Source organism: Leptosomus discolor, chromosome 7 (assembly GCF_034619465.1).
Source record: "Leptosomus discolor isolate bLepDis1 chromosome 7, bLepDis1.hap2, whole genome shotgun sequence".
Taxonomy (NCBI): domain Eukaryota; kingdom Metazoa; phylum Chordata; class Aves; order Leptosomiformes; family Leptosomidae; genus Leptosomus; species Leptosomus discolor.
The window spans coordinates 19250690-19267566 of NC_141397.1; the positions used below are offsets into that span (position 1 = coordinate 19250690).

General features: G+C 40.2%; 1 protein-coding gene across 2 annotated transcripts in view; it reads left to right on the plus strand.

Moving 5' to 3' along the window:
* STT3B (STT3 oligosaccharyltransferase complex catalytic subunit B) overlaps positions 1–11974 on the plus strand; it is a 53855-nt gene extending 41881 nt beyond the window's left edge. For both annotated transcript variants that reach the window (XM_086468721.1, XM_086468722.1), the window contains 7 exons: positions 1509–1720; positions 2573–2760; positions 3237–3408; positions 5698–5871; positions 6914–7027; positions 8099–8311; positions 10303–11974. In XM_086468721.1, coding sequence (XP_086324847.1) covers positions 1509–1720; positions 2573–2760; positions 3237–3408; positions 5698–5871; positions 6914–7027; positions 8099–8311; positions 10303–10383 — 1154 coding nt within the window. In that variant the 3' untranslated portion in view covers positions 10384–11974. The remainder of the gene's footprint in view (positions 1–1508; positions 1721–2572; positions 2761–3236; positions 3409–5697; positions 5872–6913; positions 7028–8098; positions 8312–10302) is intronic.
* Positions 11975–16877: the final 4903 nt, after the last annotated feature.

Sequence of the window (16877 nt, forward strand, 5' to 3'; positions counted from 1 at the left end):
GTTCTGCGGCTGGAGTTGCATGCTCTTTTGCACGTGCTGACCTTGCAAACCATGCGCTGGGGTGCAGTTCTACAGTACGGTTCAGCCAGATGAACAGCTCAGTGCAAGGGGAAGGTCCCTACCCTACGCAGGCTACAAGACAAGCAGTACTTCCCTGGGTGTCTGGCACTCATCCCATCACAGATGATGGTTCAAAATGCTTTTCTTTCCAGGTTTTCTGCCATTTTAGGGAACTGAATCACGTGCTGTGGGACAAGTGCTAGATAAGGGACAAGTCTAAGTGGAGGTGTGGGGTCTCCCTATGTCAGTGACAACAAATCGTTTCTTTGTACGAGGCTGTACTGTGAAAGCAGACTTCCAAGATTATGAATGAGGCTTGTAAGGATGTAATGTGAAGTTGTAGCCCATACGGAGTAGTGAAGATCACTCAGGTCTTGGGCTTTTACAGGGATAGGGGGCTCCAGGCTAATAGCACCGCCTCTTAGGATTACCTAAGCAGTATGTGGGCAGTGGGAACATTTACAGTGTTAAATCCAGTGACTCTGGGGTATTCAATGCTTTGTGGCTTACAATGAGTTCTTGTCAAGACCAGTGCTGGGCAACTTGCTTTCAGCATCCTACTGCTGCATCATCCATTTAAGTCAGCATAAAGAGACCTATGAGTGACAATGGAGAGCCATACCACTTTGCTAGAAAGTAGAAAATATTTATGTAATGTAATCTGATAAATCAGTGTCCCTTCATGATTGCCCTGGAAAAATCTTTCACAAAAGCATGTTGTTAAACTGTAGCAGACAAGAAATAACCCTATTAGTTGAACAATAGTTGTTCCTAACCACTGTATACAGGTTTTGTTTAGATTTGTGGGGTTTTTTTCTTCTGAAAAAGGTGGTTTAAATATTCCTTACTATTCTGAAAATCTTGTTTTGTTGGAGCGGGGGGAAGTGGAGATAATACTGTTCAGGAAAATTTGCTTCAGAATGGGCTGGTAATATCATATTTTTTGTCTCTATGGAATTATAATGTAGACAAGCCCCCAATTTGTCCACAGATATCTCTAACTTAAATTAGAATTTCATGTAAATATAAAATTTTAACCTTTCCTTTTGCTTTTTCAGTTTCAGTAACTTGTTTGGTCTAGGGCTGTTTGACCTTTTTAATCAAATGAAGCTACTTGTTATTCCAGTAGTATTTTTGGTGTGTGATATTAAATTTCACTAATAGTGTATCTTCTGACACATTATTAATAAATATGAAAATGGGTTGTGTTATTGTTAACAGTTGTCAAGATGAACTTCAGAAAGGGTTTGAGGCTTAAAAGGGATAAACATTAATTGGACTGTATCTCTATAAATTAAAAAGCAATGAAATGCAAGATGCATACTCAAGTCTTCATATACACAAATGCTCAACGCACTTCCAGAAGTAGTTTTGTGGAGAGCATGTATCTGTGCAGTTAGAGTGAGTGTTATTTTCTAAATGTCATCAGTAGATTTGTTTCTTTGCAGTTGCTCTGTACGCAATCAGCGCCGTTTACTTTGCTGGTGTGATGGTTCGACTGATGCTCACTTTGACTCCAGTGGTCTGTATGCTGTCTGCAATTGCTTTCTCCAATGTCTTTGAGCGTTATTTGGGGGATGATATGAAGAGGGAAAATCCACCAATAGAGGACAGCAGTGATGAGGATGACAAAAGGAACCCTGGCAACCTGTATGATAAGGTATGGGGAGGGAGCAAAAGTTAGAAGGCAGAAACCAGCTTATTTATACTTCTTTTTTCTTCTTTTGATCAGAATATTTTAAATGCCACTAGAGGTCTGAATCACAAGTATTTAAATTTAGGACAAGTATTGATGTTCTCCAATAAGGTGTAACTGATATCCTGAAAAAAGAATCAGGGTCTGTGTAGAAGTGGTTCCTTCTACCTTGATCGGTGATGAGGCTTTAACCTAAAGGAAGGGCACAGTGTTGACCCAGCTTTCTGTAGAAGCAAGGGCAGACACTTGTTCGCTCTCCTTAACCAGTTATAGCAGTTCTGTGTCACTGAAGGTTTCCCTCCTGTATTTCCTCTAAGACATGGTGAAATTAAAAAATAACGTTTTATGAAAAAGTATTTCTATTTGAAACTTGCATACTCTCATACTCTCTTCATTGTGACGAAAATTAGGTACTTTTTTTTTTTTTAATCTCTTAGGCTTTGTTATACTGACCCTGACCTTGCATGAGCCTCAGGCTTCCCCCTTTTCCTCACAGTAAATATCTGTGCCTTTCTCTTTTCCACCCTGCCTTATAAAAGGGCATCATTATACTGAGCCAAACCAAGGAAGTCATGCATTGACCCTCACGTAATAGTTTTTCTTCTGAAAAAGGCTTTCAAGGAATCATCCATTTTTACAAGTTGCTGGATTGTCAAAATATTCTTGTGCGTACTTAGTTAATTTAGACTACAACTTGCTCTAGCTTTATAGTATCCCCTAGCATTTATGGGGTGCCTGTGGGGAAGAAAAAGGCATGGGTTCTATGGTCAAGGGTGATTAAAAGTTGCCATAACAGGTATATTTGTGTTTGTCTAGGCAGGCAAAGTGAGAAAACATGTATCTGAGCAGGAAAAAACAGAAGAAGGACTGGGTCCCAATATCAAAAACATTGTTACTATGCTGATGCTGATGCTGTTGATGATGTTTGCTGTTCACTGTACGTGGGTAACTAGCAATGCATACTCCAGCCCCAGCGTTGTTCTCGCTTCCTATAACCATGACGGGTAAGTAAGGTCTACAGGTCTGAAAGTAATTAAAGGGCAAAAGCTTTTCTACTTCCTTTGCTTTAGCAATTTGCTTTACCTTCTTTTAGTCACTTATTATTCTGAAAAAAAATCCGTAATAATCTAATTTTCAAAAAGATACATTTTCGGAAATACTTAAAGTAAACAAACAAAAACAATCCTATCCAAAGCCAATAAAGATGATGGTTAAAAAAAAAGGTTTTGAGTCAACTGGGAAAACTTGTTTATGAATATATATTTGACTGGAAATGCATGTAGTCACGTCTTCAAAAGTGGTTCAGCTTCTGGCTGTTCAGCTGTCGGTGGGTTCAAACTTAGGACTGCCGGTGACTGATCCCTCAAAGGGAGCTGAATGCGTAAGAAAACCCTTATTTGCAAGCCCAGATTTACCATGGTGCAATTAATTTGTTGCTAGCATTTGTACCGATGTGACTAAAATGAACGCTGTTTTCCAGCACTCGCAATATCCTAGATGACTTCAGAGAAGCCTACTACTGGCTGAGACAAAACACAGATGAGCATGCCAGAGTGATGTCATGGTGGGACTATGGTTATCAGATAGCAGGAATGGCTAACCGGACAACCTTGGTTGATAACAATACCTGGAACAACAGCCACATAGCCCTGGTAAGGGTGGCAATTTGCTATGGAGTAGAAACACCAAAATGTTTACATTGCAGTTGAGTATGAAATTGTAAATGTCTGTTGACAGATAGTATGATATTAAGGAAAAATTCCATAGAGTGGGAAACAGAGGTGGAAGGAACATATTTTTTGCATTTATTAGAACTCAAGTATACAGAGTTTTGGGGCTGGAAGGGATCAATTTTGGAGTTTCTGTTTTGTTTACTTGTAGTATTCAAAGCTTCACTTCCACTTCAGTTTCTCTCCTTTTCTTTGTGGGAGGATAGACAAAATGTAATGTAACTGTTGCCCTTGTGATTGGTGCTACAACAGCTTAGCTGGTACCACTGCCTTACCGGCACTATCCAAATGGGGAACATTTCAGTTCAGCAGGGTCTTTGCTGACTGGGTTTTTGAATGGCATGTGAAAACTGACCAAACGGAACAACAAATATTGAGGCATCTTTGAAATTAGTTTATGAATAACAATGGAAGTGCTGCAGATTTTAAGTGATTCTGTCTTCTCAAATTTGCAGTTAGACAAAACATCTGTACATTTCATTTCTTTCACTTCTGAAGAGTACGTATAAGCTTTGTGCAGGTGCTTGAAAGCAGGGTGTTAGCATTGCCAGTGGTTGCAGGGGCACCGCCTTGGCAACTTGGTCATCACTCAGAGGCCATTTCTTCCCAGAAGACCAATGTCCTGCTACACAGGGGAAGGGCTTGAGGAATGTATTAGGATAATTTCTTGTCTTGTGTCAGTAGCTGGTACAGCAGTTGGAACACATCTGCAGACAAGCAGTGTTCAAATCAACAAATTAATCCAGCTGTGCTTTGAGCATACAAACTCCTGAAAAAATACGTGTTGGGGAAGGGGGAATCATATGTACGTGCTTTTGACAGGGGCAGAGAGCTCATGTCAGCCGAAAGCAAGCTTGGGAAATGGTACTGTTGGTGTCAATATTGGTCAACACACCTTCCCATGTACTCTAAAGCACTTTTCTCTTATTTTCTTTGCTGACTTGACAGCATTAGTGTGTTTTGATGGACATTCAACTCCAATAGCTCTGTGTGCTCCCTCTTCTACAAGAGGTAGAAGTGCAGTGCAGATACTCTATCTAAACCAACAGATCCTGCAGGACATTGTGCATCATGTGACTAGAGAGACTGTGGAACTCATCTGTGTTCCATAAGCACAGTAACCATATGCATTACAGCAATTAGCACTGATGGTTTTTAATAAAGAATTCTCTCCAGGATGTCTACTGGCGCTGTCAGGTTCCATTTCGGAATGAATGCTCCATCAAGGAGGACCCAAGCAGTAAATGTGTGTTGTGGTGAACACCTGAGGTTGTGCTCCAAGTGAGGCATGCCCCGGAGATATGTCCAGATGAATTCCTCCTGCACAGAAATGGAAATCTGCCAAATAACTTCACATTGATTAGGCTCCTGGCCAAGAAGCTGAGGTTCTCAGTCTTTTTGACAGATTGCAGCCTAAGCTTAGTGTTTTCTAATTATGTTCTTAACGGAATGTTACCAGTTTGGCTGCAATATTATTTATATTGTAGTTACTCCCTTTTACTACAGCGATACATTATTATGCCTTAAGTACAAGAGCTTCCATAGCAAACAAAACCACTGAACTGAATGCCAGTTATTAATCAAAGTGAATTCTTTAAGTGTGGGAAGTGACCAGTATGGAAGAGGTCCTGGATACAGCTTTAAGAAGTTTTTCAAGGCCCAAACTATATTTTGCTTTTAACTCAAGGATGTCTCTATTCTGGTATTTTCTTTGTATAAATTTACCTTGAATTCAATGCTGAGGGTGCCTGTGTGCTCCTGAGCACAAGGCAGCATGGCTGCTTCATTAGTGAAGGACAGAGCTCAAGGGGAAAAAAAAACCCACCAAGAAATTACGAACATTTCAAATAATTTATTCACTTTCAGCTGTGTCTAAAGGTTTGAAATAATTTGTAATTAGCTATTTTCTGCAACACTTAAGTTTTTGGCAATACACCCATGACTGGAAAAATTGGTAGGTGCCACAAAAGGAAAATCCTTATTGCTTCATTTTATACTCCAAACAGTCATGTCAACAGGCAGCACTCCTCTTAGAGGAGAAAATATTTCAGTTTAGGTTGGGCTTCTGAGTTTCTAAATATTCACAAGGGATTTTCTTTATCTAGAACAAAAATGTGGGCTTCGGTTGGCAACTATATATTCTTAGGCTCTAGTCTGTCAGGTGTTGATCTGCAGATCTGCAGTATTTCAGGTATCTTTTCTATGATACAGGTGGGAAAGGCAATGTCATCAAATGAGTCAGCAGCATACGAGATCATGAGAAGCCTGGATGTGGATTATGTTTTGATTATTTTTGGTGGTGTCATTGGCTACTCTGGCGATGATATTAATAAGTTCTTGTGGATGGTGAGAATAGCAGAGGGGGAACATCCCAAAGATATTCGGGTAAGTGGAAACGTACACAAGAAAACTGAAGCAGCTGAATATTGTATTTCCGTGTATTCATCTCCACTTTCTTTGTTGTTTTTTTAAACCTGTATTTATGTTGTTGCTTTTCTGGTAGTGCTCATTAGAGTGGAGGGAAATCTCTAATACTTACTGCAATTTTATTTGAAAAATGTTATGGGTTGTTTTCCTAGAACAGCAGGAGTGCAGAATCCTGTAGCCCAGTTTCTTTCAACATTTATGGTTTTGAAAGGCCAGTAACCTCAAAAGCTTTCACTTTTTTTGCATGATACTAAAAGTACAGGGTACCTTTTGTAATGCTTGAGTGTGTGTCTCACTGTGCACCATCCTACTTTAAAAAAGTAGGAGTGTTCAGACTGTTTAAATAGTTGGCATTACAAATTTCTTCTAACTCTGGAGACAAGTTAAAGTCCTAATATTGACTTATGTAGAGTTTAAGTTATTCAAACATCTCAGAGATTGCAGAAGTCTGTAGTAATATTTTCTTAAGCCTAACAAAAACTTGTAGATATTAAGCACGGGCTTAAGGGAGTAGCCCACGTGCATAGTTTCATCTTGTACCGAGATGAAAACGGCAGAAATCTTTTGTTTAAACACTGTGCGCATATGAAGTTTATGGTAACATTGCAGACCTTGTATATTAACAATACAGTGCTTTTCACCTTTCTGAAGAATAACTTTGATAGATGCCCAACTACTCTTACATTTGGAGCTCAGTTTTCCAGTAACTGTGTACTGTGGCAAGTAACTGTACAAGTGGCAAGACTTGTACCAGCACAGTAACATGGATTTAGGAAGATTGGTCCATTGGGGTCTGGGTTACAACCAGGTAGTTTGTAACTATTTTACCTTTAATGAGCACCATCACCTTCTGGTATAGGACTAGCTTAAATCAGCTTTTAAACTGAAAAGTGAGTTTAGATTCTTTAGGAATTTTTTTTTTTTGTGGACAAGGGAATGACAAATGACCTTAAATAGGGGTTTAGTTTATATTGACTCTTTGTATCTTTTCTTTTTAAAGGAAAGTGATTACTTTACCCCTCAGGGAGAATTCCGGGTAGACAAGGCAGGTTCTCCAACTTTGCTGAACTGCCTCATGTATAAAATGTCCTATTACAGATTTGGAGAGATGCAGGTTAGTGCTACACCTTCTACTGAATCTTAATCAAAATGTGAGAAAACAATGTTATTTTGATGTATTTTCCATCTTTTAGATTGAGTGTTGCTTGTAGTAGCAGAATTGGAGGTAAGAGGCAGCTTTACAAATTAAAACACATCTAGGCATGGGCTACTGTCTATAACCTTTAGAAAAAAGCATTTCTACTGCTAACCTACCCTTGCACTTAGCTTTTTGCTGTCCTTTACATTGCCCCAGGCGAGCATCTTAATTCCACTATGCAGTGCGCTTGCTGAAGCATTAACTGTTATGTTGCGGGGAGCTTTAGATCTGTTTTTTTGTAACAGCAACGCAGAAGTGGAACTGTTAATTGACGATTTAGTATCTGTCAGAGTCTACCTGATTTCTGTCCAAAAGTCACATCAGTGTATTAAACAGCACTACACTTACATAACAAGGGCATAATTCTCAGAGCGCTGGCACTCCCCCGTGGATCCTCAAGCATATGTAGGTAGCTAACGGTGCCTTGTTTGCTTTTCGCTTCCCTGTTCTGTGCCTGCCCACCCCCCCCGCCCCCCGCCAAGCACCCTGCATTCTGATGGGTTAGCACAAGAATCCTTTATTCAGCTAAAACTGAGGCCAGTGGATCTTATTTGTAACACAGGGTCAGATTTAACTGATAACCATGAACTACTTCTGACTTGTATGGAAAACCATGGAAGTGCAAATTACTGTGCTGCAGAAGAGAACGCTGAAGGGAGCAGCTGTGCTAAAAAGCCACCACAGGCTGCCACACCTCGGACTGTCACTTGAGTAGTTTCTTCTCTGAACACAGACATGGTATTTCTGTTGAGACATTACATGCCACCTCCTATGACAGCTGTAGGAGTGAAAATGAATTTGTCTCTATCAGTTGTAAAACTGAACTGAGAGTGGTTTTCGGTGTAGCAATAACCAATGCAAGGGAAGTATTGTCCTTTGGCTAGACCAGCTGAAAGCATTGCCTTGTGGTACGAAGTACCACAGTTTACAGTGATGAAGTGTTTTGGGTTTTGTCTCTAACTAATATGCAACTTTAATTTTTTGTAGCTGGATTTTCGGACACCCCCAGGATTCGATCGTACACGCAATGCTGAGATAGGCAACAAAGACATTAAATTTAAACATCTGGAGGAAGCCTTTACCTCAGAGCACTGGCTTGTTAGAATATACAAGGTGAAACAACTAGACAACAGAGAGACATTGGATCATAAACCTAGAGTAACCAACATTGTACCAAAACAGAAGTATTTGTCAAAGAAGGTGGGTTCCCAGTGAAGTATCTGAGAGGGGGCAGGAGATGGCAGTTTATTTTTAACAGTGAATCACATAGCTGGTGAATTATGTATTTCCACTAGCCAGAATGTTACGGATACTGTCCATGTTAGTGTCCACTATCAGACCTGCCTGCTGGTAATACTTGTTAATTTACTGTCTGCTTAACTTAAAAGCATGTGAAGACACAAGGCTAGATTTTTTTTATTTTTAGGCAGAACGGTAACTGGAAATAGAATGTGTCACTGGCTGTTACAACTCTTAAGTCTTCATGTAACTGGAAGTATAATCTCTAAAGTACATCAATTCATGTTTCAGTAACTATGGCTCACTAAGTAAATAATGTGGAAGTTGCTTTCTGACTTTGTTTGAAAGTAGTGATGCCTACAAGTTTAAAAGTGGCAATTTTGTATGAAATAAATTAAATATCAAACTTTCGTTGACGGAACTTTAGTGTCTGGCTGCTTACTGTTTGAAGTCATCTTCATGGTTTTAAAAGTGGCGTGCTACCTCAGCCTATTAAGAAGTGCGTTACCAGAGGAGTTGGGGAGACTCTTAGCAGCCCCCTCCTTCACAACATCAGTTTTCTATATATTCAAATCTATGTTGCAAAAGGAATTCCAGAATCCTGTCAGAAACAAATGTATAACAAACAACATCAGCAGAGGCAGAAAACTTAAGGCTGTGTCATGGAAATACAAGTAGACTGTTAGAGGGTAGGGTAAAGATGCTTATTTTTGGAAGTTCATAAAATAAGGTATTTGGAAGTTGCCACAAAAGGAAATTACAAGCTTTACAGTGCCTGTCATACACTTGCAGTGTAACTTTTTGATCTGAAGTGACAAGCAAGGCTGTATTTATTAATGACAGATCCATTGACCCCACTTAAGCTGTGGATGTGTCTGTTCTCTGTCTAAAGACAGGGTAAAAGCTGATGCAAATTCTGATCCATTGCCAACTCTTACAGAACAAACAGGCTCTACTTCATTAGGAAATCGAAGAACCAGTAAAGAGCATGGGGCGAATGTCTAAACTGGGATTTCTTAAATGCATTCCGACAGCTCCTTAGAAGCCACAGGTTTTCAGCAGTTGCTTCCTTACTGCAAATTCAGTCTACCTCCTCTCACTCTTCCATGTTAGGAAGGACATTGCTCAAGCTCAGAGATCTAAATGTCTGGGTATTATGTATTAGTTTGTATCTCTCTCACTGTATAATACTGTTGTTGTTGTTATTAAAAAGAGAAAAGTTATATTTAATTGACATAATAAAGCCTCCTGGTAAGCAGAGCGAAGTGCAGCAAGTGTGGGAGCTGCCTGCTGCCTCATTTGTTGTGGCAGCTGTGTTGAATGTACAATTCTACCTGCCACACACTGATTTATACAACTCTGAAGTTAATACCACCCAAGAGTAACATTAATGCTTCCCCCATTAGTACCTCTAAAAAAGTATCTAAAATACACTGATAAAGACACATGAGCAGAAGCGCTAACGAGCCTACAGCCCCATAGCAGAGGACTAAAGATGAAAATGCAATTACTCAGTTTCTCGCTTTCTTACTTTTGAAAAATGCTGCTTTGAGCAAATACTTCTGTCATCTTGCTAACTTTGGAGAATCAAATAGTGTGAAAGATGCAAGAAGGTATTTCCAAACAAAACTGACACTCTCCACCACTCCTGCTCTTTGGGCATATTAGAGCTTTATCATGTTGGTTAATTATTACTCCTGCCTCAGCACAAGCTTTGAAAACAATTCTACAGATCTGGTAGATAGGGCTTGCAAAAGTACATCTTATGCAAAAGCAAATGCTGGGCATGAATTAGCAATCCTAGCTCTAATAACTGGATACATAGCTGAGGGTTTACCATTTAAGCTCTTCTTTAAAATCAAGCTAAAGATCAGGCATTGAAATGCACATCATTAAACCGCGGTCAAGACTAAATCATTAACTAATACGTTTTATTCTGTTTTTCTTTTTAGACCTCCAAAAGGAAGCGTGGCTACATTAAGAATAAACTAATTTTAAAGAAAGGCAAGAGACCCAACAGGAAGACAGTTTAAATACACTGTTCTGATTGCTAATACGAAGCAGTTGTCCTTGAGATAACCAGTCTTTGCCTTTAGCTCAAGTCATGTTTCACAGCAACATGAGGGTACAGAACCATCATTGGTCCAGATTATTGTACAAAATTTTCAGGCAATGTCTGATTAAAAATATTGGCTTATTGAGAACAGCTGTTTTAGATTTGTAATGTGAAGCAAGACAGAGCTGCTATCCAAGTCGAGCAGCATTTTTTTTTATTGGTACATATTATCCTTCAAAGCTGTTGAGAATTTGGAATGACTGCACCAAAGAACCTGGTAATTTGGTCCTTGGCACATGCATACTTGTCAATCTTTTTTGGAAAACACTGTTCAGCTGAATAGCAGCAATATGTAAACTGGAATGGTGAAATCTAAAAATGACTTGTTTTCAACAATAAAGAGGAAGCAGAGCTCTCCAAAATTAAGCTTTCAAAATAAGTTACTCCCATGATTATTTTTTAATGGTTTCTTTCAGTGTCCTTTTACTCTTGCTGCAGGCTGGTTTTCATCTGGAGTGTAAGAAGCAAAGCTGCCGTTTCCACAAGAGAGAACAGGACAGATTAATTGGATGCTAGTTTAGATCGGACGAGCTGCTTTTGTTTCACATGGGGTTGCAGTGGTGCTGCCTTACACCTTCGTTTCTTAAGGTAGACAAGGCAAATCTTGCACACCGTAGATACAAGGGCTAAATTTGTATCCTCCTGAAAAATCTGAATCGACAGTAATGAATGACGCTATAGTAACACACAGCTGAGCACCAGGTAGTGGCTGGTGCTTCACAACAGAAACTAAACTATTTTAGGTAAATGTTTACATTGGTAAAACAAGTATAGCTTGTTTAATGGGGGGGAAAAAAAGGTTGACAGGTATACAAAAACCCTTTTCTGTGGCTATCAGAGGTAGAGGATTTGCAAACCTCTTCACCCCCCTCACTGCCTTTTGTGTGAGGGTACAAGTTTTTCTGGAAATCTGTTTCTCTGCATTTTTATTTAGTGCTTAAATCCATTGAAGAAATTCCTGCTATAGTGCTATTTGCTTTGTCTGTCTCTTATATTGTTTGAGGTTTTTTTTTTAAGTGGTGAAAACTGTCAGATTAAATGCACTAAAATATAAATGGAGACTGAACATGTTCACTTTCCAGCTATAGGAAAACTTTCTACAGACTTGAAAATTTTCTTTAATTAAAATGAAAGGGTTTTGCAGTTTGTTTTCCTGCCACAGGTTTAAACTTTTTATAGAAGCAAAACTTGCATCAATAATTTGATGTAAAATGCAGAATAGTATGTACCTTTCATGAAGAAAATGTAAATTTACAGTGTTCTGTGAGAATGTTACTGCTGACTTCTTTTCCAAGGTGTAGAATATTTTTTTGATTTATGAACTCATTTTTGACTCAAACGGTTTCTACAGACCAATACTACAGCTGCAACATTTTCACAAAGGTAATTAAATCTGGATTTCTGGCCCCCTGTCGTTTGGAGATTTCATTTTATTTTGTTGCTTTTAAAGCTCAATGCAGACCAGTTGTTGACTGTAGGGGAAAATAAAAGTTAATTCAAGTTTTGTGTTAAGGGTGTTGTGTCACTTCTGTTGTGATTAACTTGATAACATGTTACTTGTAGTCCTAGTGATAAAAGTCAGTCATTCAAACTCCATAATGCAAATCTGCTGACCTCATGAAGTTGCTGTGATGAAGCCACAGCAGCTACTTAACATCCTTCCAGCTGAAATTCATTAAGCCAACCGTAGGGCCTCTGCTGGGATGAAATGGAGGCAGCTGCAGTATTTGCAGAGAGCAGCAGCCATCTTTCCAAAATACAGAAGTTGCCGTGAATCCTTCTGGCACCAGGAGAAGCTCAAGCTGCTGCAGTCGTTTACCCAGAAGCAGAAGGCGTGATTGTGTGATGCCTGATTTGTAGCATCTTCCTTCTTCCAAGCACATCTGCATTACCTCGCCATTGGTAAGAAATAAGCAATCTAACATTTGGGAGAACAGCTGAAAGGCAGCAGAACAGATGCTGCTGGTCAGTCTGTGGTTTGGCAGTAACTCAGCCTTGTTTTAAAACAAGGAAATAAAAGGTTGCCCTCCCATCTCCGGCTGTCTTTACAGTTCTGTCAGATTGTTCTCCATCTTAGCTGACAGTGTTCTCTTTAACAGAGCAGAAGTAAGTGAGTCCCATCAACTTTTATAGCATTTTTAAAGCTATGTGAAAGAATAAGCTAACTATAGGAATCTTAGCCAGCCTGGGCCTACAGTTGCCCACCACTTACCTGAGCTTTCTTAAATCAAAGGTGACTTCAAGGCTTCTGCCAATGGTCTACGTTTAAAATTAAAAGCTGGAGTTGTTAAGGCAGCCACTTAGAAAAAACAAAGTTACAAAGAAGATCTGGCAGGCATTGTATCGCCTGCCTTGGTTCCTCAGGCACCTGCAGGCCAAGCAGGTTACCTGGTTCTCCACCTGCACCCTAGGATTACTCAGCTAAACTAACTTCTGCCTCTTTGAGAACTGAACCACACTTGTGCCAGCAAAGAATACCAGCATCTTGCATCATTATCAAACGTGCCTTTGACACCAGTTTACTTCCTTAGCTACAGCCATCCTTTTCTTGTTCTACTAGGTCAGACTTTGAAGCATAACTGCCACAAAAGAGTAAAATATGAAGCAAAAAAAAAAGCTTAAGCCAGGCTCTAGACTTCACTTGCTAAGTGATTTCTTTAAACCAAATGTGTAAACTGCTCCAAGACATGGCCTTGAAGCAATGCAACGAACATGACTGGGTACTGTCTCCTGCCCTACTTACAGCCAGTGTTGTTTTCTGTTTGCATAAACCCAGAGTGTTCTGGCATGCTAGTTCCAACACTGTGGGTGAATGTTTAAAGTAAACCCAAACTGCACTACCTAACACTTGAAAACTGCTGACCAGGACCCATGAAGCCTCTAAGCACAGTTTTCCTCCCCGTGGAAGCGTCCAATGCTGCAGTAATTTAGAGCTGCATTTCAAGAGGTAGCTAATCAAGAATCTCTGTTAAGGACAAAGATTAAATGAGATGATACTATTTTCAGAAACAAGGGAACACCTTAACCTGTTTCCTTCCCGTTTGTCAAAATAAGGTGTGTGTTCCCCAGCCTCTCCTGAAGCTGCGGTGCTGCCCAGCCCTGTTTTCCCTGCACAGCGCTGTCCAACTTGGACAAGAACTTGCCCATGTGGTGTCTGGCAGCGAACAGGGCGGGGAATCCCCACAACAAACCAGGCTTCGGCTGCCAAGGCACTTCTGTCAGAACCGTGCACACAGCTCACAGGTGCCCCGGGCATTGTACGCCGCTCCTGGACATCGCATAACCCACACCAGTTAACTAACGCTTCCATGGACAGAGAAAGGGCATCCCACTACTAAATGAAACAAATCTTTTATTCATGAGCGTTGTTGTTTTAAAGTCACAAATTATGAAAGGCAGGCAAATCAGAGGAGACTGCCAGAGCATCTTTTAAATGATAAAGGTATAAATTCTCTTTCTGAACATTTCTAATTTAAGAAAGAAAAAGGTTGCATAGGCTTTCTACAGGTGTGCACAAAAATAAAAAATGAAGTACATGGAGGTTTTTACATTACAGTTCTGCATGTACACTGGCTACTTGAAAATATTTACTTGCAAGTCCAAGACGGCTATTGGAACAACCTACAGAATAAGGCTTATGAATATTTACTTTTCAGTCCTGTAAAATGTACTGAACACAGAACTACCAGAAAAATCAAATGACACATGTGAATCTTGTTATGGAATCTCTCGCTGATGGGATCTTTTCAGAAAGGACTATTTTTGTGTTTGTCTCTCCCAAGTTACTTTGGAAAAGAAACAGTGGTAATGGCATCAGGGGATTCTTCACAGCCTCGGAACAAAACAAAGCATACATCAGAGCACAAGTGGAATGTTCTCAGCATGCAGAAACAGCCAACCATGCAGACAGAAAAAATCTTCAATAAATTACAAGCATAAAATTATTCAAATTTCTCCTTAAAAGAACAGCTACAGGATCTTTGTAGCCTCGACAGTCATACCATCAAAGCTGAAAGAGGTCTACTCCTTCAGGAGCATGGGCCTGCAGGCCTGACAGAGGGCTTTCAATGGCTATCGTTAGCGAGTATGTGGCTGGTTCTTTGGTGTGTGAAAGTCAAAGTTCTGGGAGGACGTTCCACGCATTTAATTCTGCGTTCTCGATTGTTCTTTGTGATGATGCTACGAACTGTATGAATACTGCTAGTTACTTATCAGACTAACCTCTAGAACAAGCATGGATCCATTATAAAGTTACTTCTTGCAGGTGATGATACGTGGTAGTAGTTCAGTGATTACTATGACAGCATCATTTTGGTTTTGTTACACAAACCATCAACTATTCCTAAAAATAAGACTTTTTTCCTTTAAAAAAAAAGTGTCAGTTACAAAACCAAGCTCATACAGCCAACATTTTCTTTTAAAAAATAGGATTTAAATCATTTATAACATGAATCTTTCTAATGTGCAAAAAAAAAAAAAAAGACATACAAGCAGATAAAATAGCATTTAGGAGGAAAAAGGAGCCACACCTTCATTAAACAGGGATCTGAAGTTCAAATGTAAAGATCTGTTAAATGTTATGTCCAAAGGAACAACTAATGGCATGTTTCCCTGTCTACACACCTCCGTTCAGCCTCTTGAGTTGCTCAAGGGATTTTAACGTCTACCAAAAAAATAATTATAAAATGCAGGATGCACAAGAACAGATACAAGCAGTGCTTTGACCTAAATACATTTATGTAGTCTCTATAAAGCGTAAGTTACTGTATTAAGGAAGCAGACAAAAGGCACAAAATTAATCAGTACTACAGAAAGGTGGGCATCCATGCCACTGTGTGTCAGAAATGTAGTGGTTTCTTTATGGGGCGCTGTGGAAAGCAGCACTGAGCAGGAGTCAGCACATTTCACGTTTGCCTTTTGTTGCCACTTCTCAAAAGCATCTTCACTTTCAACAAATACGAACTAAAAAGCAAAAAACCCTAACCACACTTTTAGAATCCACTTTTAGTGTCACAGTGGTTACCTTACAAAGCAAGATCAAGGTGCAGGATTGTTTACTTACTTTTTTTTCACTTTACAAAACAAATTATATCCCATTTCATTTCATTAATAAAGTTATTGTCTCAGTATAGTAATTTACTAAAGTGTTACTTCTACATCAGAAAATCATTTGTCTGAGGCGTCTAGTTACATCATCTCTATTCATCCCCACATTGCATCCAGAAGCAACCACCTGGGTCAAAAGCAAAAGGAATCCCAACACAGGTCTGCTCGGAGCCGTAATACGGGATCAGGGGCTCTGACCAGACGAGCTCTAACGTCCCAGAGCAGCGTCCAGAGCCTGCCCCGGCTGGTGGGGACGGCCGACGCCGGGCACAGCGGCACACAGGACAGGGCTCCTACCCAGCGCAACGCACAGCCCGGCATTCCAGCATCAGCGCGTCAGCAGTGGTTTAGCTTCAGAGGCGAGGTGAAGGGGGGTGCCTCAGGCACAGCCCAGCCACGTGCTACGCCGCTCTTACGTGGGGGTGTGAAGCTGAGGCCAGAGCGAGCTGGAACACCACAGCTACATCTGCCAAAGGGATTAGCGGAACACGCAACCCAAAAGCATTGGCACGACAGTAGCCAGAGAATATGACACAGCCACACCAAAATTACCCGAGCAGCTGGCTCGCTGGGGACCAGAGATCTATTAAACAGCTGGAAGTATGAACAAACAAAAAAGTGAGGACACAGCGGGTTAGTGCGAACAGTGTTCTTGAGAAGGTATTGCTACTTCTTGTAAGGTGGCAGAAAACTTGCTCTCGTAAGCGACAGGAAACGTGCTCTTAAATCAGCACCCCAAAGAGCGAGTGCACTGTCAGTGGATCATTCTTCTGTCAAAGTGAGTTACTCAAAGACTGTTCAGAAGTGACATGTCACATTTTAAGTGCAAAACATTTTTGGCAAAAGTGAAAAATAGAAAAACCTTAACCAGTACTAATAAAAAAGTATTTTCTTAAATACTAGCACAGGGCCTGATCCTGCAAGCACACAACTTGGGGAACTGCAGCTGAGTCCAGCCGGAGTTCCGTGCCCTGACACGTAGAGGAAAAGGTCTATAAACCACTGCTAGTGTTTATACCTGTTGACATGTAGTGTAAATAATACACACACACACAAACACATACACACTGCATGTACATACGTGTGTCTATGTGGACGTGTGCATGTGTGTTTGTGTATCCATACACACAAAATGGCTCCTGAATAAACTTGAGCTTGTGGTTATTTTGAGATGCATCATTCACAGTGTACAGTGTCTTGTTTGTGTCTTCTGACAACAGGACCTATCTGATGAGATCTTGAAGCTATACACTGTACCATTTTAATGCCTTTAAGGTAGAGTTACGAGGCAACTGCTCTATCCCA